The 23751-nt window shown below is 44.1% G+C and overlaps 1 protein-coding gene across 6 annotated transcripts in view; it reads right to left on the reverse strand.

The window, feature by feature from the left end:
- Positions 1 to 1914: 1914 nt before the first annotated feature.
- HMG20A (high mobility group 20A) overlaps positions 1915 to 23751 on the reverse strand; it is a 67191-nt gene continuing 45354 nt past the window's right edge. For all 6 annotated transcript variants that reach the window (XM_035112197.3, XM_035112194.3, XM_088660804.1 and 3 more), the window contains 6 exons: positions 19487 to 19619; positions 15146 to 15177; positions 7824 to 7899; positions 6565 to 6780; positions 4784 to 4927; positions 1915 to 2637 (listed from right to left, as the gene is read on the reverse strand). In XM_035112197.3, the coding sequence (XP_034968088.1) occupies positions 4791 to 4927; positions 6565 to 6780; positions 7824 to 7899; positions 15146 to 15177; positions 19487 to 19619 (594 nt within the window). In that variant the 3' untranslated portion in view covers positions 1915 to 2637; positions 4784 to 4790. The remainder of the gene's footprint in view (positions 2638 to 4783; positions 4928 to 6564; positions 6781 to 7823; positions 7900 to 15145; positions 15178 to 19486; positions 19620 to 23751) is intronic.

Raw genomic sequence — 23751 nt, forward strand, 5'->3', positions numbered from 1 at the left:
TGTCAGGAGGTACCAGGTTTACACGAAACTCAGATAAACATTCAAAAGGCAATATTTTTATCAGAGTTAAACATATGCCAACAGTACACTTTTGTGATGTTACACCACTGTTTGGGGAAACCACTAGAATCCATTGCTCCATGTCCGCTTCTCTGGAGCAGCAGAAAACAACCTTTCACCCTCCTCTATATGGCATCCTTTAATATATTTGAACATGGCTATCATATCACCCCTTAACCTTCTCTTCTCCAGGCTAAACATGCCCAGCTCCCTAAACCGTTCCTCATAAGGCATCGTTTCCAGGCCTTTGACCATTTTGGTTGCCCTCTTCTGGACACGTTCCAGCTTGTCAGTATCCTTCTTGAACTGTGGTGCCCAGAACTGGACACAGTATTCCAGGTGAGGTCTGACCAGAGCGGAATACAGTGGTACTATTACTTCCCTTGATCTAGATCCGGCATCCCCAAACTAAGGCCCAGGGGCCGGATGCACCCAACTGCCTTCTAAATCCAGCCCGCGGACGGTCCAGGAATCAGCATGTTTTTACATGAGTAGAATGTGTCCTTTTATTTAAAATGCACCTCTGGGTTACTTGTGGGGCCTGCCTGGTGTTTTACATGAGTGGAATGTGTCCTTTCATTTAAAATGCATCTCTGGGTTATTTGTGGGGTATAGGAATTCGTTCATATTTTTTTTCAAAATATAGTCTGGCCCCCACAAGGTCTGAGGGACAGTGGACCGGCCCCCTGCTGAAAAAGTTCACTGACCCCTGATCTAGATCAGGCATCCCCAAACTGCAGCCCTCCAGATGTCTTGGCCTACAACTCCCTAGCTAACAGGACCAGTGGTCGGGGAAGATGGGAATTGTAGTCCAAAACATCTGGAGGGCCAAAGTTTGGGGATGCCTGATGTAGATGCTATACTCCTATTGCTTGCAAAGGGGGAAAGCTCCATATATTGTTTTAGGATCAGCTCAAAGCTGTGCAGCATTTTTTTGCAAATGGGAAAAGCCCCGTTTTGGGGTGGGGGTCAGCTCAGAGTTGTGCATCTTTTTTGCAAAGGGGGAAAGCTCCATTTTTTAGGATCAGCTCAAAGTTGCTGAGTTCCCTTGCAAAGGGGAAAAAATACTGTTTTTATGGGGTTCAACTCACAGTTCTGCAGCTTCTCTAGCTTCTCTGCATTTCTACAGTTTCCAGACAGATAATCAAATCAGCCAGTCACATGTCTCCCTCTGCAGACAACAACTGAGGCCTAGGCAAGGGGCCGGGAAGGGTGCTAGCTCCCTTAACTCCCTCACCTATCTTGCAATCAGCTGCTGAGTGGGTGCCTTTCCCTTCCCTTCCTGTTAGCCTTTAGCTCTTTCTTTCTTTTTCTTTTAAAAAGCACGATCTGCCTTTAGCCCCTGGGCAATTTGGCTCCAGGGACCACGCACTCGCTCCATAAGACACACAGACATTTCCTCTTACTTTTTAGGAGGAAAAAAGTGCGTCTTATGGAACGAAAAATACGGTACTCGTGTTCTTGCTTGACTCTGCAGCATTTCACATTTGTAGAGAGATAAATGTGTGCTGACTCAATGGAACACAGTGAGGTTCTAGGTTAGGGCGACCCGCATAATTCACTCTCCTCTACCACTGGCTGAAGTATGTACTGCGGCTCTTCAGAGGGGCAACTAGGGGTTTGCTACAAAGGAAGATCCTGCCGCAAAGTAGGGCTTTCAGTCAGCGCTGATCAGTGTAGGATGTCTGGCATATGGCAGAGAAAATGCCTCTGCAGGGCAAATTATGAGCCCTGCTAAGACTAATTTAGTCTGTGGGTCGGAGGTTATCCATGCCTGCTTTATGGTAGCCTCCAGATCCCAATTTTATTTAATTTCGTTTTTCCTAGAGCTCTGTAAAAATCCATAGCAAGAGACCTGTTTACATAGTTTATTTCTTTGGGATGGCCACACATTACCAGAAGGAGAGGGGCATGTAATTTCTCCTTCATGCTCATTTCCTGTTGCTCAGAAGAGATATTTGAATCACAAGACTACCATGTAACATCAAACTAGGTAACAAACTACAAAGAAGGTTTTAATCCAACAAGAAGGTTTTGAACTTACAATGCCAGGAGAAAAAAGAAAGCTGATGGTCCTTTTTCTTTTCTTTTTTTACTGGATTATCACAGAGGTGTTTTTTTAAACAATTAACACACGTCTGCAGACATTTTCACCAGATGGAAGAGAGGCTTTGATGGCAAGCAGAGCACAGAGTCAGTTCATGCAACTAAGGTGCAGGGAAACAGGGTGGGACTGCGCCGGTGGGGCAGGAGAGACTCTGTCAGAGCATGGGCACCAGAAATTCCAGAGCTTTGTATTACCAAAGACAGACAACTTTGACCTGACAGAGAAGGAAGCATCATCATGGCCTCTTCTAGTCCAGAGTGTGCCCAGAGCCAGGTGATAAATAACAGGAAATGGCACACAGCAGTGCAAGCTAGAGGGGATGTCCTCTTCTCTTGGGCTGCTCCTGGGTCCTCACAGAAGATGCTCATCCAGTAAGCAAGAACTAGAGTGTCTTCGGCTTATTCTCAGCATGTCCCTCCTTCCTCACATTTGTTTCATCCCTTTAAGAAAAACATCCAGGGCCTAAGAAACTGCAAATAAAACAAAGGGGACAATGATGACAAGATTTAGAAAAAGTTTGTATATGTCAGGCTCACACTAAGACTTGTCTCTGGAAACGGTGGGCTCAGTCCTGGGTTGTATTTTCAGTGATAATCCCAAACACCTGAGATTAAAAGGGACGTTCTCACGTTCGATGAATATTTTGCCAATTACAAACCGTGCTTGGAACATCAACAGCAGTTAAGTATTCATATTTGTATAACTAACTCAGTCTGAAATTAACATTTTAATTGCCTTATCTATGTTGTTTTTAGGGAGTGAGAACATACCTTTTTAACTGGAACAGTGAGGAAGGAGGAGAAGCATGGTGGCTTGTGTGTGTGTGTGTGTGTGTGTGTGTGTGTGTGTGTGGCTGTTGCTTCAAGTGATTCAAATTTGAATGCATTTTCCTCCAGAAGCAGAACACATTTCCATTTTGATGCCACAAATAATGTTGATAACTCTCCTGGGGTCACTCACAACAGCAGATACAACTGCATACAGCTAGCTGTCTTAACATTTGAAGTTTCAAGTCAGACTCTGCTGCAAGGTGTGTTGAATGGGAAGCATCTGGCTCTGGGCCTGAGGTGCCCTTCCATATCGGCCTAAAGAGAGACCTCTTCACTGACTGCCACATTCTGTCGCAGACAAACAGCCTCCCACCTGTCAATTCCCCAAGCCTCTCCTTTCCAGCTTACAGGCATCCTAACAGAAAATGCCCTCTTAAAACAAGAAGGCTGATGAGCAGCAGAAAAATCCCAGACTTGTGTCCGCAAGCTGTTCCTTTTCATAAAACAGTGGCAAAAGTGCTGCTTCTAAATCCTGCAGGGAGCAGACATGATTTGGAATGCTCGTCTGTTCCATCTGGCTGCTTGAGGGAAGGGCAATGGTCTTTTTACTTAAGCTAAGCTGAAATGGGAATCACGCAATTAACTGTGCTACGCAATTATCACAAAAGGTCAAGGACCAGAAAGGTTGAGGACCTCTGGCTTCCCAGGGCACAGATGGACCTCCGCTCAGAATCCACTGAATTAAAATGCCATTTGGTTTCATGCTGGCAATTCAGAATAACGGCTCAGGAACTTAGCCTTGCAGGTTTAAAACAAAAAGGTCAAGCTAGTGCTTCTTCTTTTCTTAAAGTACAGCTGCATACAAGAGCTGATAAACACTGCTAACAGGAAATATACTATGGCGGGGATACTTGATTTGTCTCTTTAGCAACCCTATTAAATATGCCCTTGTACAGTGGTGCCTCGCTAGACGAATGCCCTGTTAGACAATTTTTTCGCTATACGAATAGGTTTTGCGATCGGAGGTTGCCTCGCAAGACGACGAGGTTTTCTATGGCCACCACTTTGTCTTGCGAAGCGTGGCCATAAAAACCTCCGATCACAAAACCTATTTGCAAAACCCCCTTGTCTAGTGAAAGGGGAACCAGCTGTAGCAAGGGAAGAAGGCAAAGGAAGATCAGCTGAGAGGCTCCGGGGAACGACTTTTCGCTGGCTGCCTTCCCCTTGGCTTGGGGAAGGCAGCCGGCAAAAAGCGCCGCTTTCTCCCGCTCGCCCCGACCTGGGATCGGCTATCTTAGCGCCGCCGCTGAGGTGAGCGGGAAAAAGCAGGGCTTTTCGCTGGCTGCCTTCCCCAAGCCAAGGGGACTGGCGGTGGCAGCAGCACTTGCTCTCTTGGCTCAGGGAAGGTAGGCAGGCAAGAGAGCAAGCGCCTGCCTGCCTGCCTTCCCCAAGCCAAGAGAGCAAGTGCCTCCGCCGCCAGTCCCTCGGAGCCCATAGGAACACATTAAGTTTCAATGCATTCCTATGAGAAACCGCGACTCGCTAGACGAAAAATTCGTTACACGAATTGACCCGTGGAACAAATTTAATTAGTCTAGCGAGGCACCACTGTATGTGGAAGTGTAACTGTGAAAAATGTAAGATATCAGAATATCAGAAACAGTGAGTGTGGTGAATGAGGCATTTGTGCTGGATAACTAAACTACTATTGGACTTTGATTTCACCAAATACAGAATGCTGACATCAAAGTCTATGGGATCTGAAATTTAACTTGGAAGCCAGCCATTTCAGAAGCCAGCGGCATTTCACTTCAGTCTTAAGAGTCCTGGCAAGGCAGCAGCTCACCCAGGCACTAGCGTTCGAGGCGGTTTACAACTTCTCGGACGATGGCTATAAGATTCTCATTATCCTGCGGGTTTGCCAGGATGATGTTGTGCAGCCGATTCATGTATGAATCAATGGTGTCCATTGTGGGGATCTCTCCACTTCCTGCAAGGTGTAGATGAGAAAAAGGAAAAAGGAAACAGTGTGTTAACTGCAGTAGCTACAGCAGGCACGGAAGCTCCACTCTTATGCCAAATTGCAGGCGGGACTTGAATTCTCAAATGCTCTGTCAGCGCAAAGCACATGGGATGAAGACAGTTCGCTTGCATGGATACAGCGTTTGGCCAACAGTAGGACAAAAGGGACTGCTTCAATACACTGTATCATAGGAGGGACTAAGCCATGGCCAACAAGCCAAATCAGAACACCACAAGAGATTTCTGTGCCTCCCACCTGTCACTTCTCAGACGTTTTCATTAAAAAAAAAAGTTTTAAAATGATTACTGACTGCTCCCATGGCTCCCTTGATGTGGTATTAGGGATGCCAAAAGGTTTTTGTGGGTCTCTGAGGCCTCCCCAAATTTGTCCTTAAAAATAAAAAAGGAAAAAGGTCACATCTCACTTTTTGTGCTTTGTCAAATCCCCCTTTTATATGCAGCCCCCAGCCTGAATGAAGGCAACTGCCCCAGCTATGCTGCATTCCTATCACTTCAAGGACCAACAGGCACCTCCATTCAGCTGGCATAGAGTGAAGGCCTCTCTGAGGTTGAATCCTGACAAGACAGAAGTACTGTTTGTGGGGGACAGGAGGCGGGCAGGTGTGGAGGACCCCCTGGTCCTGAATGGGGTAACTGTGCCCCTGAAGGACCAGGTGCACAGCCTGGGAGTCATTCTGGACTCACAGCTCTCCATGGAGGCGCAGGTCAATTCTGTGTCCAGGGCAGCTGTTTACCAGCTCCATCTGGTATGCAGGCGAAAACCGTACCTGCCTGTGGACTGTATTGCCAGAGTGGTGCATGCTCTAGTTATCTCTCGCTTGGACTACTGCAATGCGCTCTATGTGGGGCTACCTTTGAAGGTGACTCAGAAACTACAACTAATCCAGAATGCAGCAGCTAGACTGGTGACTGGGAGCAGCCACCAAGACCATATAACACCAGTCCTGAAAGACCTACATTGGCTCCCAGTACGTTTCCGGGCACAATTCAAAGTGTTGGTGCTGACCTTTAAAGCCCTAAATGGCCTCGATGCAGTATACCTGAAGGAGCGTCTCCACCCCCATTGTTCTACCCGGACACTGAGGTCCAGCGCCGAGGGCCCTGTGGCGGTTCCCTCGTTGCAAGAAGCCAAGTTGCAGGGAACTAGGCAGAGGGCCTTCTCGGTAGTGGTGCACGCCCTGTGGAACGCCCTCCCATCAGATGTCAAAGAGAAAAACAACTACAAACTTTTAGAAGACATCTGAAGGCAGCCCTGTTTAGGGAGGCTTTTAATGTTTAATAGATTACTGTGTTTTGTTTTTCTGTTGGAAGCTGCCCAGAGTGGATGGGGAAACCCAGCCAGATGGGCGGGGTATAAATAATAAATTATTATTATTATTCTCTTCTGAAGTACTCATAGGCAACAGAATGGCACAACTAATTCAAAATTCAAACTTTCTCTCTCACACACATGCTGACACTATAACACACGAGAGCAGGGGCAGCGCTCCACATTTAGAACACCCTAAAGCTCCCTAGCATGCAATCCCTGAAGCAAACAAAGCAAGGGCTACCAACTCCCTCCCCTCTGGAAAGGGTTTTCACCTGGCAGTGGGACTCCAGCAAAGCTGCTGCTGAGGGCCTGCCGCAAGGTCTCCAGGTGCTGCTGCAGGACTGTGTTGCGGCTGCGCTCCTGCACCACATCCACTTCCAGCTTCTCCACCGCTGTGCGCATGCTCTCCACGTGCTTCTGCAGGGCAGCATTCCTCTCCTCAAACTCCATGTTGGACTTGCGCAGCTGGCGCAGCTCGGCTTCCCGTGCTGTCAACCCCCCACCGGAAAAACAGATGACAAGGGGAGGGGAGATCATAAGCAAGCCCTTTTGTCCAACAGTTGGATATGGAGAATATTTGGTAATATCCAATAAAGGAAGCGAAATAAACAACAAGCAGGTATATAAGGATTAAACTGAAGGGGGCGAGGGAAAGGGGGGAGAAAATCAAGACCTGGAATGTATTTGATCGTGAAGGAAGTCAGCCACAGCCACTGTTCCAACAGGCATATGCCAAGGGACTTTAGAGATCTCTTTTGACAAAGAGCACAGATAACTCAAATCCTCTTTGCCGCTGAACTTCAGAAGAAAAGCCCCTATCATCTGCTTGATTAATAAAATGCTTCCCATTCTCTGAAAATCAATTTCACCTTGATATAACTAAAAGGATAGGCTGCCCAGGGAATATCTCCAGATCTTGCTAGTACAAGTGTCTGCTGGCACTGCATCAAATGGAATGACATTCTAAGCCTTGGCTGCACAATCCAAGGGGAAACTCTCTCGCTGCAGATTTTGGTTAGCACCAGGAGTTCACAGCTGCTTTCCTGGAGGAGAAGATGGGGGTGAAAAGGGCCCCGAAGACTGGCTTATCCAGTATAAGAAGCAGTAAGTCTAGTATGGGAACAAAGGGGTGATCTCTTTTTGAACAGGACTGGGACATACAAAAAATCAGAACAAACTCTACACCTTGAGCCCAAGGGAGGGTTAATAGAAAAGAAGTCTTTTTTCCAGTCTTGAAACTGAATGGTAGCTAACCAATTTTAGAATTCATGAAAATTTGCTTCTTTAATTAAAATACTTGTATTCCTCCCCCCCCCCACACACAACAGCCCCGCCTCAAAGTGACTAAGGCTGAAATTCTATATGCACTTAACATGGGAGAAAGCCCCAATAAACTCAAGGGGACTTACTTGAGTAGATGCACATAATGTTGTCACAAAATAAAACACAGCAATGTGTAAAATACCGTTTGCTCAACTCTGCCAGGTATTGGGTGGGTGGAATGGGGACACATGTCTTGCATTCTGCTCACCTTTACTGTGGTTCAGGAACTCCTCCGTGAATATTGGAATATCAAAAACAGACCTCTCCTTTGTATCAGCTTCCTTCTGCATACAGACAAGAATATTACATTCATCTTGATGATTTCTCAGCATAACAACAGACAGATATGCTGAAGATAATAGCACGTGGGGATTTCAAAAAGCACCTCTCCCTTAACAGGTTTTAGGACATTCTCTGGATGGGATGAGATACTAAGATCTCTAATAAGAGACAATGCCTCAGTTTGCAGTCTTAAGGAACAGGAAAAAACCATGGATTCAAGTGAATTTCCTAGTGAAATCAGCTATTGTATGGAGCTTCAAAAACCTTAAAGCTTCCCTAGAGGAACAAGGAATGGCTTTTTTGCAGCTGACATTAAGTGAAGGCAATGGGCATTTTTGCAGTGGTTTCTTCGTTTTGTCTACTAAGGGCCTCAGAGGCTAACACTCAGCTGAAAAGTTGAAGCTGTACCCAGGAATAAGTCCCATTTCACAAAATGGGGGTGCTTCAAAGTGAACATGCTTAGGATTGCGCTGCTCATCTCCACCAAGCGAAGCACTAAAGGGACCATTTTCAGTTGTGGATATTAATAGGGGCATGCAAATGATACAGAACTTAGGATCGCACAGCACTCACTCTTGACGCATTTCCTACTCCACATTTCCCATGTTCACTTGATGAAAGTTACTTAAGGATAAGAATCAGCCAGATTTCCTTATGCCACTGTAACCCATAGGCTCAGTCGAACGGCGCCACGAGGGGAGGGCATTTGCTGCTAAATCACATCTCTGGCAGGTGAAGAGCAAACCAAAAGATTGGCTCCAAAGTGCTGCTTAGAATTAAATGCTGGCAAGAGCTACTAAGAAGGCTTTATTGTCCCAGCTGAGTCTAGATGCAATCTGGTTAAGTGCATGCGTGAGAAGAATGCAAGCCAGTAAGAGGAGTCATAGAATCAGAGTTGGAAGAGACCAGAAGGGCCATCCAGTCCAACCCCCTGCCAAGCAGGAAACACCATCAAAGCATTCCTGACAGATGGCTGTCAAGCCTCCACTTAAAGACCTCCAAAGAAGGAGACTCCACTACACTCCTTGGTAGCAAATTCCACTGTTGAACAGCTCTTACTGTCAGGAAGTTCTTCCTAATGTTTAGGTGGAATCTTGTTTCTTGTAGCTTGAATCCATTGCTCCGTGTCCGCTTCTCTGGAGCAGCAGAAAACAACCTTTCACCCTCCTCTATATGACATCCTTTTATATATTTGAACATGGCTATCATATCACCCCTTAACCTTCTCTTCTCCAGGTTAAACATACCCAGCTCCCTAAGCCGTTCCTCATAAGGCATCGTTTCCAGGCCTTTGACCATTTTGGTTGCCCTCCTCTGGACACGTTCCAGCTTGTCAGTATCCTTCTTGAACTGTGGTGCCCAGAACTGCACACAGTACTCCAGGTGAGGTCTGACCAGGTACTATTACTTTCCTTGATCTAGATGCTATACTCCTATTGATGCAGCCCAGAATTGCATTGGCTTTTTTAGCTGCTGCATCACACTGCTGACTCATGCCAAGTTTGTGGTCTACCAAGACTCCTAGATCCTTTTCACATGTACTGCTCTCAAGCCAGGTGTCACCCATCCTGTATTTGTGCCTTTCATTTTTTTTTGCCCAAGTGTAGTACTTTACATTTCTCCCTGTTAAAATTCATCTTGTTTGCTTTGGCCCAGTTGTCTAATCTGTTAAGGTCATTTTGAAGTGTCATCCTGTCCTCTGGGGTATTAGCTACCTCTCCCAATTTGGTGTCATCTGCAAACTTGATCAGGATGCCCTCAAGCCCATCATCCAAGTCATTGATAAAGATGTTGAATGAGACTGGGCCCAAGACAGAACTCTGTGGCACCCCACTAGTCACTTCTCTCCAGGATGAAGAGGAGCCATTGATGAGCACCCTTTGGGTTCGGTCAGTCAGCCAGTTACAAATCCACTGAATGGTAGCATTGTCTAGCCTGCATTTTACCAGCTTCTTTACAAGAATATCATGGGGCACCTTGTCAAAGGCCTTGTTGAAATCAAGATAGGCTATATCTACAGCATTCCCTTCATCTACCAGGCTCATAATTCTGTCAAAAAATGAGATCAGATTAGTCTGACATGACCTATTTTTCAGAAACCCATGCTGACTTTCAGAGATCACAGCGTTCCTTTCTAGGTGCTCACAGACCGTTTGCTTAATGATCTGCTCTAGAACCTTTCCTAGTATTGATGTCAGGAATCTGTTCGACCTTATGCTCTTGGCTGAGTTTGACATCCATCAAATATCAAGATAGTTGAAATCCCCCATTACTACCATCTCACTTCCTTTTGAATGCTTGGTCATCTGTTCCAGGAAGGCATCATCTGTGTCCTAAGTTTGGCTTGGGGATCTATAGTAAACTCCCTCAATGAGATCACTGTTATTTTTCTCTCCCTTAATTTTGACCCAGATACTCTCAATATGGCTTTGAAGTTTTAAATCCTGGATCTCTTCACAAGTATACATATCCCTGACATATAGCGCTACTCCTCCTCCTTTCCTGTTTGGTCTATTTCTCTAAAATAGATTGTATCCCTCTATTTCTACATTCCAATCATGAGACTCATCCCACCAGGTTTCAGTGATGCCTATTATGTCGTATTTAGTTTGCTGTACCAAGAGCTCAAGTTCATCTTAATTTCCCCTGCTCTGTGCATTAGTATACAGACATTGAAGACCATTGATCATTCCCCCGTGTCTCTTATTTAAGGATATTTTCCTCCCACCACTAGGTCTGCGTGCTGTTTGCTCCATTTGGTCCTTGACATTTGGATGATCATCTTCATAACTTGGTAGACTCCTACCTTCAGGACCACTGTCTCCCTCCCCCACATAAGTCAGTTTAAAGCCCTCCTTTTTAGGTGTTTGAGTTTCATGGCAAAAACATTCCTCCCAACCCTTGTGAGGTGCAGCCCATCACTTGTCCATCTTCAAAAAACTGCAGACCCTGATCTAAGAATCCAAACAGTTCCTGCTTGCACCATTTGCGAAGCCAGTTGTTAATTTCCCCTATTTTTCCTTCTCTCCCTGGGCCACATCGTTCAATTGGGAGGACAGATGAGATGACAATTTGTGCATTCAATTGCTTCAACTTCCTGCCGAGAGCCTCATAATCACTTTTGATCTTCTGAAGGCTATGGCTTGCAGTGTCATTGGTTCCCACATGGACCAAAAGGAAGGGGTATTTGGCAGTGGGTTTTATGATTCCTTGCAGCTGTTCTGTTACATCTTGGATCTTGGCCCCGGGCAGACAGCACACCTCTCAAGACGTCTTATCAGGCCCACAGATCACTGCTTCTGTACCCCTCAGTAGGGAATCCCCTATCACCACTACACGCCTCTTCATGGGCTTGGTCGGGATTCTTCCATGTGCTGTCCCCTTCCAAGGTCACCTGCATATTCCCGGAGGACTGACTTTGCTGCTCGTCTTCATATTTCTGATCAACTGTGATGAGGGAGAGATCTTCAAATGGAGTCTGTTCTTCATCTTCCATGTTAAGGGAGAGCACTTCAAATCGATTGTGTAGTTCTAAACCCTCAGAGCGATCCCTGGGCCTTCTACTTCTATGAGTCACGTTCCTCCATACATCTGGCTCCTGAGTGAGGCAATTCTCTGCATCAGAGGCCCTTCTTCCAATGAAAGCTCTTGTATTTACTCATGGTAACATCCTCTGTGTCAGTTCATCATTGGCAGGCAACAAAAAAATGGGAGCCTAGAAGCCAAAGCAACCATAATGTAGCAGAATGGTGATCAAATATCTTAATGTGCTTTTCTCTCAGCTAAATCTACAGCATCAAGGCTTCCCATTTAATTGGAGCAGAGTGTACATTTTACACCTGCCACATTTCTTCCCAAACCAAACTGTCCATTGAAGCCGCTATTAGCTCTGCTTTTTGCAGAGACTGGGGATATGGTTAACTACCGTGTTTCTCCAAAAATAAGACACCGTCTTATATTTATTTTTCCTTTAAAAAAACACACACATGTGGCTTATTTTCAGGGGATGTCTTATTTTTTTCCTTCTTCTCCTGCCGCATTCTTCAGCAGCCTGCATTGCTGCTGTGCCTATTACTATGTCTTATTTTCGGGGTATGGCTTATATTCCTTGAATGCTTACAAAATTCTGCTACGGCTTATTTTATGGCTACATCTTATTTTTGGAGAAACAGGGTAGATCATTACCTTGCCCACATATACCAAGTAGAAAATGCCTCTCTCCTGTTTTCACCAACACCATGGTGAAAACCATAGGCTTTAAATGACGTGTCAAACATGATTTGGGGCCAAGCAAGAAAGCTAAGTGGTTAAGAGCCTACAAGGGAATTCTGGCAGTTAAAGCTCACTACTTCACATCAGTGCATGCCTCATAAAAGGGGGCTTGGCAGAGTTAACGGAGAGCCATTTGGCAGACAGCCATGATAGACAACGGCTCGATGGAACTTCAGAAAACTCTTTGTGTGTTTGCCTGAGCAAACTCCAAGACAGCTGCCGTATCTTCTAATAAAGAAAGCTGGCACTCCTTATGTAGTATAAAGGCAGTTGGGAATGCAGACACAGGCAGACATATGAGGGGGAGAAGGAGAAAAGGAAATCAGGAGGAAGCAACAGGATGTCAAAAATGTTTCCGGTATCACTCCCGCCATCTGCCAAATCCAGACATTTTGAGCAGCAAGAAGCTCTTAAAAATAATAATCAAAAAATCTTTGTGTGTTAACTGTACATAGCAACTGCACAAGGCAGTTTCATATGCTCATCAGCATTCAAGAGGATACTTGGGGAAACCCTCATTGAGTGCACAGGGGACAGCGTTTCCCCGCAAATCGGGAAGGTCCCAACCACAATTTTACAGCCTCTTTTCCCCACTTGGATTCAATACTGGAGCAGGGGAAAGGACAACCCTTTGGGAGGGGCCACTAGGTCACAGTCATATGGACCACTAGATTCAACACGGCAAACTGTAGCCCTTCAGGTGTGGCAGGACTATAACTCCCACCAACGCTGACCACTGGCCATGATGGCTGGGACTGATGGCAGCTGCAAGTCCAACAATATATTGGGAACCACAGGTCTCACTGCCTCCCTGCTTAACCACAACTTGCTGTTTCTGCCAAATCCAACAAACCGTGACTAACCTTATCTATGGTTTGAATCAACTCCATTTCAAACTACTGAGTTAATAAGCTACTATAGACCATAGTTTATGGTTTCAATGTAATACTAAGCTATGGTTATCTGAAACTGTCATCAAAAGTCATGCTGCAATAGAAGAGGGAAGTGGGTGATGGTTGTGAGCCCTAGACTCACCTATCCTCATTCCCATTGTGTATTGGGACATCTGATTGCAGCCTTTGTATACTGCTTTTCTGGATATATTACGCTCAAAGCAATTCATGGTATAGCATGACAAAAGCAACCTAATATATCAACATGTCAACAACACATCACTGTGCATGATTATATCCATTTAAATAATTCAAACAGACTGATAGCAAAAAACAAAACACCATAATAAAATAGCATCAGCCTCTCAACACGCTGCAGAAATGACACTAAGAAGGAGGATGCAAAATGAGTATTAGCCTAAAGGAGCAATATGATGAAAGTCAGCCCTGAGGAACTCCCAAGGAAATCTGGCACTAAACCTTGGGAATGAATCACAAATGACTCCTCCTTCAGACTGGAGGCTGATGGAAGAAGACACTCTGGCCATAATAATTGCTGTCCCCAGGGTAGAGATTCTCCAAGTACAATCTCCCAACCCCCAAGCATTTAAGCAATTAAGCAAAATTGCTTAGTCTCTAAAAGGCAGAAAAATTCTACTTAACGGAAGAGTGGTAATGAAAACCATCAGCACTCTTCCCCTACCGAGTGCATTACCCCAGCATGTAAAGGATCCTCTCGGGGGCTCCTGTGTACTTAAACCACTCTAAGGCGCACTCCTGGGATTAAAATCATACGGATTTGATTACCACTTCATTGCAAAGGACTAATTTGTTCAGGCTTAGTGCCATTTATCATAAATTAGAAGAGAAACACAAAACCAATTGCTTCTTTCATTATCCCTAAAATGAGACAAAGGGACGTTTGTACCAAGTGTCAGTCTGGAAAATAATTCACTGAACTATTTCAGTGTTCAGGTTCCACAAATTATCCCAAACCTGATGACACTAGCAGAGAAATAAGTGGGAGGTGGGGTGGAGTGGGCAGGGAGGAGTAACAAACACAGAAAATATCAGCAAAGTCTATCTTAAAATTTTCATTATCATTTCCGATTTTATATTACTCCCAGTCAGATAATTTTTTTAAAATAAACACCAGTGCTCTTTCAAGCCACCTACCTACCCATTACAAAACAGGTGACTGAAAATTGTCAGCCTGCCCTAAACCATCCAAGTGCTTGCCTGGGACAACACCTTTAAGAGCAATAGGAACTGGATTTTTAATTTAATTTTATGTATGCATAAAAAAGCTACACCTTATTAACATCTCCTCTAGAAGTGAACTCAGGCTGCTGAAATTGGTTGAGAGGTTTACTTACATAGGCCAATGAAATGGAGCAATTTGGCTTTGGGAGGCTGCATACAAGAGCAGCTTGGGATAGAAAACAGCCTACCTAGCTTGTTGATAAGAGTACTGTGATAAGAACAGCATTCCAGAAAAAGCACTAAAGCCAAGGAAACAAAGAAATCATGTATGCCGAGATAATGGTTTTATTTCCCTTTGTTCCCTGATAAAAGGTAAAGGTAAAGGGACCCCTAATTGTTAAGTCCAGTTGTGACCGACTCTGGGGTTGCGACGCTCATCTCGTTTTACTGGCCGAGGGAGCCGGTGTACAGCTTCCAGGTCATGTGGCCAGCATGACTAAGCTGCTTCTGGCGAACCAGAGCAGCGCACGGAAACGCCATTTACCTTCCCGCTGTAGCGGTATCTATTTATCTACTTGCACTTTGAGGTGCTTTCGAACTGCTAGGTGGGCAGGAGCTGGGACCAAACAACAGGAGCTCACCCCGTGGCGGGGATTCGAACCGCCGACCTTCTGATTGGCAACCCCTAGGCTCTGTGGTTTAGACCACAGCACCACCTGCGTCACTTATTGTTCCTTGATAAGCATCACACAATTCACATTTGGATCATGTTATCCCGTGTGAGGAAACCTGTTACCCACTTCTCCCACACCCCATCCCTGGCCAAACTTAAACTACTGTATTATTAAAAAGTCAGGCTTGGCTGTATGAGCAAATTTACCTCGTGGTCATGGGCAGCCTGTCGTACTCCTTCTGGAAAAAACAAAACAAATAGAGAAACAAAATGAATTTTGAAAGAGGGAAACCATTTCTTGAGTAACTTTGAGACACATCCCATAATTCCTTTCCTAGTTACACTATATATCCCTATGAGAATGGTCATTCCATGTAATTTGTAACTAAAAAAAAAAAAAAAGACCACCACTGTGATAGGCAATGACGAAGTTTTGTTTTATAAATTATGGTTAAATATTGTGAAGCCCATCCTGGGACCTTGGGGAGAAGAGAGCAGGTAATAAATAGTAGTAGTAGTAGTAGTAGTAGTAATACTAACACTAATACTAATACTAATATTAGTAACTAATACTAATACTAATATTAGTAACTAATAACCTGGCGTGCTATGGTCCATGGGGTCACGAAGAGTCGGACACGACTAAACGACTAAACAACAACAATACTAATAATAAAACAGCAGGTTTTGCCCTGAGGAGGCAATGCATTCAAACATACATTTGTGCCTCTATATCATGGGAACTGGGACACCCAATGTCAGGGCCAACAAAAGATTCCAGAAGCAGCCAGTCTTTAAGTGACTGTCTTTAAGAGGAGCAGAGGGGCTGCACCTGAGTTTTTGTGGATTTGGAACTGTCTGTCACCTTCAGTGTAAAATTAGTCTATAGGAGTTCATCCGTTTATATTTATTCTACCTGCTACAGGTCAGGGAAACTCTCTCCTCCCTTGCTTTTAAAAGGGAGTTGGAGTACTTGTGCATAGTTTAAGGAATTCCAGTCTCCCCCTGTATACCTGCTGCTAGCAAGACACACAGGGCATGAGAAGTTGGTTTGGGAGATGGCAGGGAGAAGGAGGGGTACAAGGGACATATAAAATGATTTCCAAAGTGGTGCCCATGTTAATCTGTTGCATAAGACACTTTGTTATAGATAAGTACTATAAGTACCATATTGGCCCGAATATAAGCCGCACCCGAATAAAAGCCGCACCTTTAAAATTCAAGGGGGGGGGGAGAAAAAAAGACAATACCCGAATAAATGTGTCCCTAAGTCAATCCTGGGAAATGTAGTTTCTCCCAAGGGGCGTTTCAATAGTTTCCCTGTGGGCTTCTTGGATGTGGCACCAGAGGGAGGTGCTGCTTCCCTGCTCCTGTTTCCCCCCAAATTAAGAGTGTCAGTGGTAGTAGCTAGGCATGTGGGGCAGGAAAAAGGGTGGATGGTGTTGAGATTGTTGCTCACTGCTGGAAATGACAGGAGTCATATTACCAAACCTCAAGCGCCATTTTAATGTCCAGTCTTTTCCCTTTTTAAATCTTGTGTTTATAACTCAAAATCTTAGTCCATAATCATATACACATCTTCAAATTCACTTTAAATTTAACAGATCCAAGTTCAATAAAATAATCCACTCTTTATTGAATCAGTATTGTAAGTCCATTCACTGATCCCTCCAGGCACCCAGATCCAGCTTCCTGGGGAACTTTCCTTGGATTTTTTTCTTGAAGATTTAGAGGCACTTTAAAGCAATTCACACCTCTCCCCCTGACCTGCTCCAGGAGAGAGTTTAAAGAGTCAAATTCTTGGTAAATTGATTGTTTCCTTTCACCCTGTCAGCCAGGGGTCAAATTGCTGCATCTCGTTTCACACAATGGAGGAACCCGATTTCCTTTTAAAGCCTCCTGCCATGACCGAATCTTTTACTTGTAAAATGAAGCTTTTTGAATCTCTTTACTCACGGTGCCCAATGTAACCCGATCTTCTAATTGGAAAAATCCACCACTCTCTGCCGCCATCACAAAGCTTCACTTTGCGAGGGTGACAGTGACGCTCGGAAATGGCTCCCGTGACTACTACCCCACTCTCTCCGGGGCTCCTAATGGAGCTTGCCGGGGAGTCGCTTTTTGGAGCTCCACCGAGCACTTTGTCCCCAGAACGCTCAATCTGGGGCTCTTTTGGGGGCCGCATCGCTCTCCCGGCTCCCCCCCTCGCAAAGCCAGGCTGCCTCGGAGATCGAGGGAAACCTCACCGGACGGCTCTGGCGATGAACCGGAAGCCCCCCCCCCAATGTTCCATGTTCTCCCATGGAATTTGAAAAAGCAAAAATGACTCTAGACTCAACATCATCACAAGATTTGTGGCAAAAGATTCTTTTGGAACTTTTGGACATTAAACAGGAACAGTCCAGGAATAACAAGCAGCTGCGTGAAACTAATAAACAACTAAGTGAAGAAAGTGAAAGGAACTGCTTGGATATTGAATTTGGAGAAGAGACAGTATTGGATTATGCAGAGGAACAAGAAGAGCAACTACCAACTTCAGACAATGCTACAAATAATAAAGAACCTAAGTGTTGCAAAGAAGAGGAAGAAGAAGATTGGAATGCTCCACAAGTAGGAGATGTGGAACAGGATTTAGAAGTGAACCAAGGGCTCCTCGATGGAGAACCAGAGGATATTGTTGCTCTCCTAGTGAGAGAGGGAGGGCAATGTACACTCTGGGAAAGTGGGAAGGTAGATGGAGGATGTTGGGAAACAGGTGGAAAAGGGAAGAAACAGCAAAGCTGTCTTTAAAAAGTCTGATTTCGGGAAAGGGTGGGAGTGGGTTAAAATATTTAAATACTTGATTTTAGGATAGATTGATTGGAAAGGTCCGATACTGGAATGAATTACGGAATTCGCTGAGCCACCTGGGAAATCTAGATCCAGGAGAGGGGGGGATGAAATTGTTTTTAGTTTGTTTAAAGGTATTATGAGAGAAGTTGTAATATTATTAATTGTGAATCATTGTTGGTAAAAATTATAAGCCAAGGGGAGAAATAATAGCAAGATTAGATATTGCAAAAAAATTTTTTAGAGATATAAATTAATTGTTTGAATGTTAATAATATAAATTGTGGGTTTATAGATTGATATTGAATTGAAAGGTATAGAGAGAATTGTAATAAGAGGTTTAAAATAATGTGGAAACTGCTTAAAGGTTAATTTTAATAGGGACCCAATGAGGGGAGATCTGAGGAAGTCCACAATGTGATGAAAAAGTTAAGAGTAATATTCTTTTTTCTTTCTTTCTTTTTTCCTTCTTCTTTTGTTCTTTTTGTATTTTTGCTGTTGTTTGTTTTTGTACTTTTTTATGAGTTGGTTTTTATGAGTTGGTGGGTACATTATTAATGTAAACTGATTGTTTTTGTTCTTTTTATAAAATTAATAAATATATTTTTAAAAAGAGAGATATTGTTGCTCACTGCCGAGCTACTCAAGAGTGAGGCTAGTATGGTGTTTGTGTCTGTTCCCAGGAGAAAGGAAGTCTCTTATCTCTTTCTCCTCACGTGATGTATACACTGTATTGTACTCTCTTTCTTCCGGCTCCCAATATGCCGGACTCTGCAGCTCTCTATATTAAAGTAGTTAACCACTACTAAATGTTCCTGTGTGTGTTGTTCTTCATGTTGGGGAACAATCGCATATTTGCTCTGTGGGTCCAGTCTAACAACTGGGAAGGAAGGGGGGTATTTGAAGGAACAGGGGCCCTGCAGGCAAGGAGGCTTATGGGGAGATAAGGGAGGGAAGCTGCTGCAGCTGCTGGCCTCCAATCCAAATTCAGATTGGCTGAAAAACAAGCCAGACGGGATGGGGACTAGCATGGCTTATTTCTGATCCAACCCTGCTTGAGGAGGTGGTGGTCACCCATCACTGCTTCACAACCTATGGTCAGGCCATAACCTTAGGGCTACATTCACATTGAACAACAGAGATATCTGTGCCTTCAAAACATGAAAAAATGTTGTGCTTAAAATACTTGTGTTGGCTTCAGGGCAAGTCCCACGGTCTGCAACTGACCTGTGCTTGGGGGCAAGCTTGGGAGTGGCGGGCGGGCGGCGCGCCATTGCCCCACACTCCCAGGCTGCTCTCTGGGGAGAGGGAGCCATGTCCGCTTTGCCAGCTGCCCCCCCCCCTTCGTTCCGGCAGTTCAGGGGAGGCTTGGCAGCCACGGTCAGGACAAGTGCCATTGTCCCGCACACCCGATGGCCCTCGTGGGCAGCTGTTTCAGCAGCGATATCGTAAGGGCGCAAACATAAGCCACACTTTAATTTTTCATGGTTGGAATTTGGGGAGAAAGTGCAGCTTGTATTTGGGCCAATACGGTAATACATTCATCCACATTGCAGGTACATCCTGTGCTCAAAGCAAGGAAGCAAGAACAAGTTAAATGGAGTGGCCGTCATCTGCTGCAAACCATTTTTCAATGCCCATTAAATGAGAACAAAATAGACGGACTAGTCAACAGTTCTAGGAGTTACTTTTAAGGACTCCTATGCCATAATTCAATACCTTGTCGATGCGATTTGCCTTTCTGCCTGTCCTGTGCTTTCCTGCTGAAAACTTTGTATGCCTCAGTCTTCTGGTACTGCTCCAGCTCCCTCATGTAACGTTCCTTATCCCTATCTGCTTCATCAAGGTAGCGCTGCAATAAGAGAACAGATCATATAAGAGAACAGCTGCAATAAGAGAACAGATCATATGAGGCTCTGGGCAGGACGTTGAAGCAATTAAATGCACAAATTGTCATCTCATCTGCCCTCCCAGTTGAACAATGTGGCCCAGGGAGAGAGGGATAAATAGGGGAAGTGAACAACTGGCTTTGCAAATGGTGCAAACAGGAACGGTTTGGATTCTTAGATCACGGTCTGCAGTTTCTTGAAGATGGACAAGTGATGGGCTGCACCTCACAAGGGTTGGGAGGAATGTTTTTGCCATGAAACTCAAACACCTAATCAGGAGGGCTTTAAACTGGCTTATGTGGGGGAGGGAAACAGTGGTCCTGAAGGTAGGAGTCTATCAAGTTATGAAGATGATCATCCAAATGTCAAGGACCAAATGGAGCAAACAGCATGCAGACCTACTGGTGGGAGGAAAGTATCCTTAAATAAGAGACATGGGGGAATGATCAATGGTCTTCAATGTCTGCATACTAATGCACAGAGCATGGGAAATAAACGAGATGAACTTGAGCTCTTGGTACAGCAAACTAAATACGACATAATAGGCATCACTGAAACCTGGTGGGATGAGTCTCATGATTGGAATGTAGTAATAGAGGGATGCAATCTATTTCAGAGAAATAGACCAAACAGGAAAGGAGGAGGAGTAGCGCTATATGTCAGGGATGTGTATACTTGTGAAGAGATCCAGGATTTAAAACTTCAAAGCCATATTGAGAGTATCTGGGTCAAAATTAAGGGAGAGAAAAATAACAGTGATCTCATTGAGGGAGTTTACTATAGATCCCCAAGCCAAACTGAGGACACAGATGATGCCTTCCTGGAACTGATGGCCAAGCATTCAAAAGGAAGTGAGATAGTAGTAATGGGGGATTTCAACTATCCTGATATTTGTTAGATGTCAAACTCAGCCAAGAGCATAAGGTCGAACAGATTCCTCACTAGCCTTGCAGACAATTTCATTGTCCAGAAAGTGGGAGAAGCAACAAGAGGATCAGCCATTTTAGATCTGGTCTTAACCAATAGTGATGACCTGGTTAGTGGGGTAGAAGTGGCAGGATCATTAGGTGGGAGTGACCATGCTCTTCTGGAGTTTATTATTCAGCGGAAAGGAGCAACCAAGCATACTAAGACTCAAATCCTAGACTTTAAGAAAGCCAACAGAAAACTTAGGGAAACGCTGGGTGAGATCCCATGGACAGTAATACTAAAAGGGAAGGGAATTCATGATGGTTGGGAGTTTGTTAAAAGGGAGATATTAAAAGCACAACTTCAGGCAATACCAATGAGACGGAAACATGGAAGGTGCCTAAAGAAGCCAGGGTGGCTATCTAAAGAACTTTTAACTGAGTTAAAATTTAAAAGGGATATGTTCCAAAAATGGAAAAAGGGGGAAATCACCAGAGAGGAATTCAAACAAATAGCCAGCACGTGTAGAGACAAAGTCAGAAAAGCTGATCTCATTTTTTGACAGAATTACAAGCCTGGTAGATGAAGGGAACGCTGTGGATGTAGCCTATTTTGATTTCAGCAAGGCCTTTGACAAGGTGCATCATGATATTCTTGTAAAGAAGCTGGTAAAATGTGGGCTAGACAATTGTACCATTCAGTGGATTTGTAACTGGCTGACTGACCGAACCCAAAGGGTGCTCATCAATGGCTCCTCTTCATCCTGGAGAGAAGTGACTAGTGGGGTGCCACAGGGTTCTGTCTTGGGCCGTCTTATTCAACATCTTTATTAATGACTTGGATGATGGGCTTGAGGGCATCCTGAGCAAGTCTGCAGATGACACCAAATTGGGAGGGGTGGCTAATACCCCAGAGGACAGGATCACACTTCAGAATGACCTTAACAGATTAGACAACTGGGCCAAAGCAAACAAGATGAATTTTAACAAGGAGAAATGTAAAGTACTACACTTGGGCAAAAAAAAATGAAAGGCACAAATACAGGATGGGTGACACCTGGCTTGAGAGCAGTACATGTGAAAAGGATCTAGGAGTCTTGGTAGACCACAAACTTGACATGAGTCAACAGTGTGATGCAGCAGCTTAAAAAGCCAATGCAATTCTGGGCTGCATCAATAGGCGTGTAGCATCTAGATCAAGGGAAGTAATAGTACCACTGTATTCTGCTCTGGTCAGACCTCACCTGGAGTGCTGTGTCCAGTTCTGGGCACCACAGTTCAAGAAGGATACTGACAAGCTGGAACGTGTCCAGAAGAGGGCAACCAAAATGGTCAAAGGCCTGGAAACAATGCCTTATGAGGAACAGCTTAGGGAGCTGGGTATGTTTAGCCTAGAGAAGAGAAGAGAAGGTTAAGAGGTGATATGATAGCCATGTTCAAATATATAAACGGATGTCATATAGAGGAGGGAGAAATGTTGTTTTCTGCTGCTCCAGAGAAGCGGACACGGAGCAATGGATTCAAACTACAAGAAACAAGATTCCACCTAAACATTAGAAGAACTTACTGACAGTAAGAGCTGTTCGGCAGTGGAATTTGCTACCAAGGAGTGTGGTGGAGTCTCCTTCTTTGGAGGTCTTTAAGCTTGACAGGCATATGTCAAGAATGCTTTGATGGTGTTTCCTGCTTGGCAGGGGGTTGGACTGGAAGGCCCTTGTGGTCTCTTCCAACTCTATGATTCTATGATAATTCGTCCCCTGCCTCAGTGCACCAAGCAAGTCAACCAGGCAGGTCAACTCTGCTGGAGTCTTTGAATAAGCAGAACGGACAAGTGAGAATGGAGAGACTGAGAGCCAAAGTTTAAGGTCAGCTGAGGCTTCCTCCTTCTGTATGCCAAAGTCAAGGATACACAGAAAGGCATCTATCCTCTGGATATGTCCACTTTATGTATGCTTTTCTGAATTACATAAAACCATTCAATCTGAAGTGGCACTTACTTGCCAGAGTTAAGCCAGGAGAAACCAATGTGAGTACAACTACAGGTGAAACTATTTTACTTAATATATGTGTGGGAAGGGGTTGTCAGCGTCGCTTGTGCAGGTTCTCCTGATCTGTAAAAATGTTACGAGAGACTTTGCACATATTTCTGTAAATCAAGAAAATCCTTAATACAAGAAAAGGAAATGAAAGGGGGGGGGGAAACTACAGGTAAAACTCGGAAAATTAGAATATCGTCAAAAAGTGAATTTATTTCAGTAATGCAACTTTTTCTTTTTTCTTTTTCTTTAAATTTTTACAAATGCTTTCTTTTGGAAATTCCACAGTAATAAAACAAATAGTTACAATAATACAAAAATAAATAAAAACATTGCTATTTCATTTCATTAATTACATTCCATTTATAATTGAGCCACCTAACAACAAATAATTACAATTACAACAAATAAAGGCTTGACATATCTTGCTTTGCATGTCATGCATCTATCTCATAGATTAGTTTCACCTTTTAAGTTGCGTTACTGAAATAAATGCACTTTTCGACGATATTCTAATTCTGCCTTGAACCCTTGCTATGGGGTGGGCTATAAATGGAAAAGAGAAAGAGATTGCATTTCAAGTTTAACTTCATATGCACAAATCACATCACCCTTGTATCTGTATGGGATGAATCAAATCCAGAGTTTTAGCATAACAGTGATGAGCTTGAATATAGTTCTAAAGAAATCATATCAAATGTTGCCTGGAGCATTCTGTCACATTTGCTAAATGAACAGAGCTTGGTTGCAGAAGACTTCAAAGGGAGCTGTCAATGTGTGAAGAACTTAAACAGCATGGAGACGATTGTGCCCTTTTCCATAAAGGCTTCTCTTCCCTCCTTTTCCATTCATTTTAAAATTTGCTCTAGGCTCTCCTCTTATTCTACTTCATAGCCTTATCTAGAAACTGGTGGTAAATGAGAAGAGTATGGGCAGTTTTACTTATGGGACTGCACATATCTGTATACAAGATGCAATGCAAGAGATTCTGGTGCTGGAGCCCCTGAAGTAACCCCTCATACACATACGCCAATATCATAATGCTTTTATGTAAGCCTACACCCCCATTTTGAATAAGCAATCAGTGGCTAATTACCATGGCTATACACTATTTTCAGAATCAGAGGCAGGATGCCTAAGAATACTGGTTG

This window comes from Zootoca vivipara, chromosome Z1 (assembly GCF_965207765.1).
Source record: "Zootoca vivipara chromosome Z1, rZooViv2.hap1.1, whole genome shotgun sequence".
Classification (NCBI taxonomy): Eukaryota; Metazoa; Chordata; class Lepidosauria; order Squamata; family Lacertidae; genus Zootoca; species Zootoca vivipara.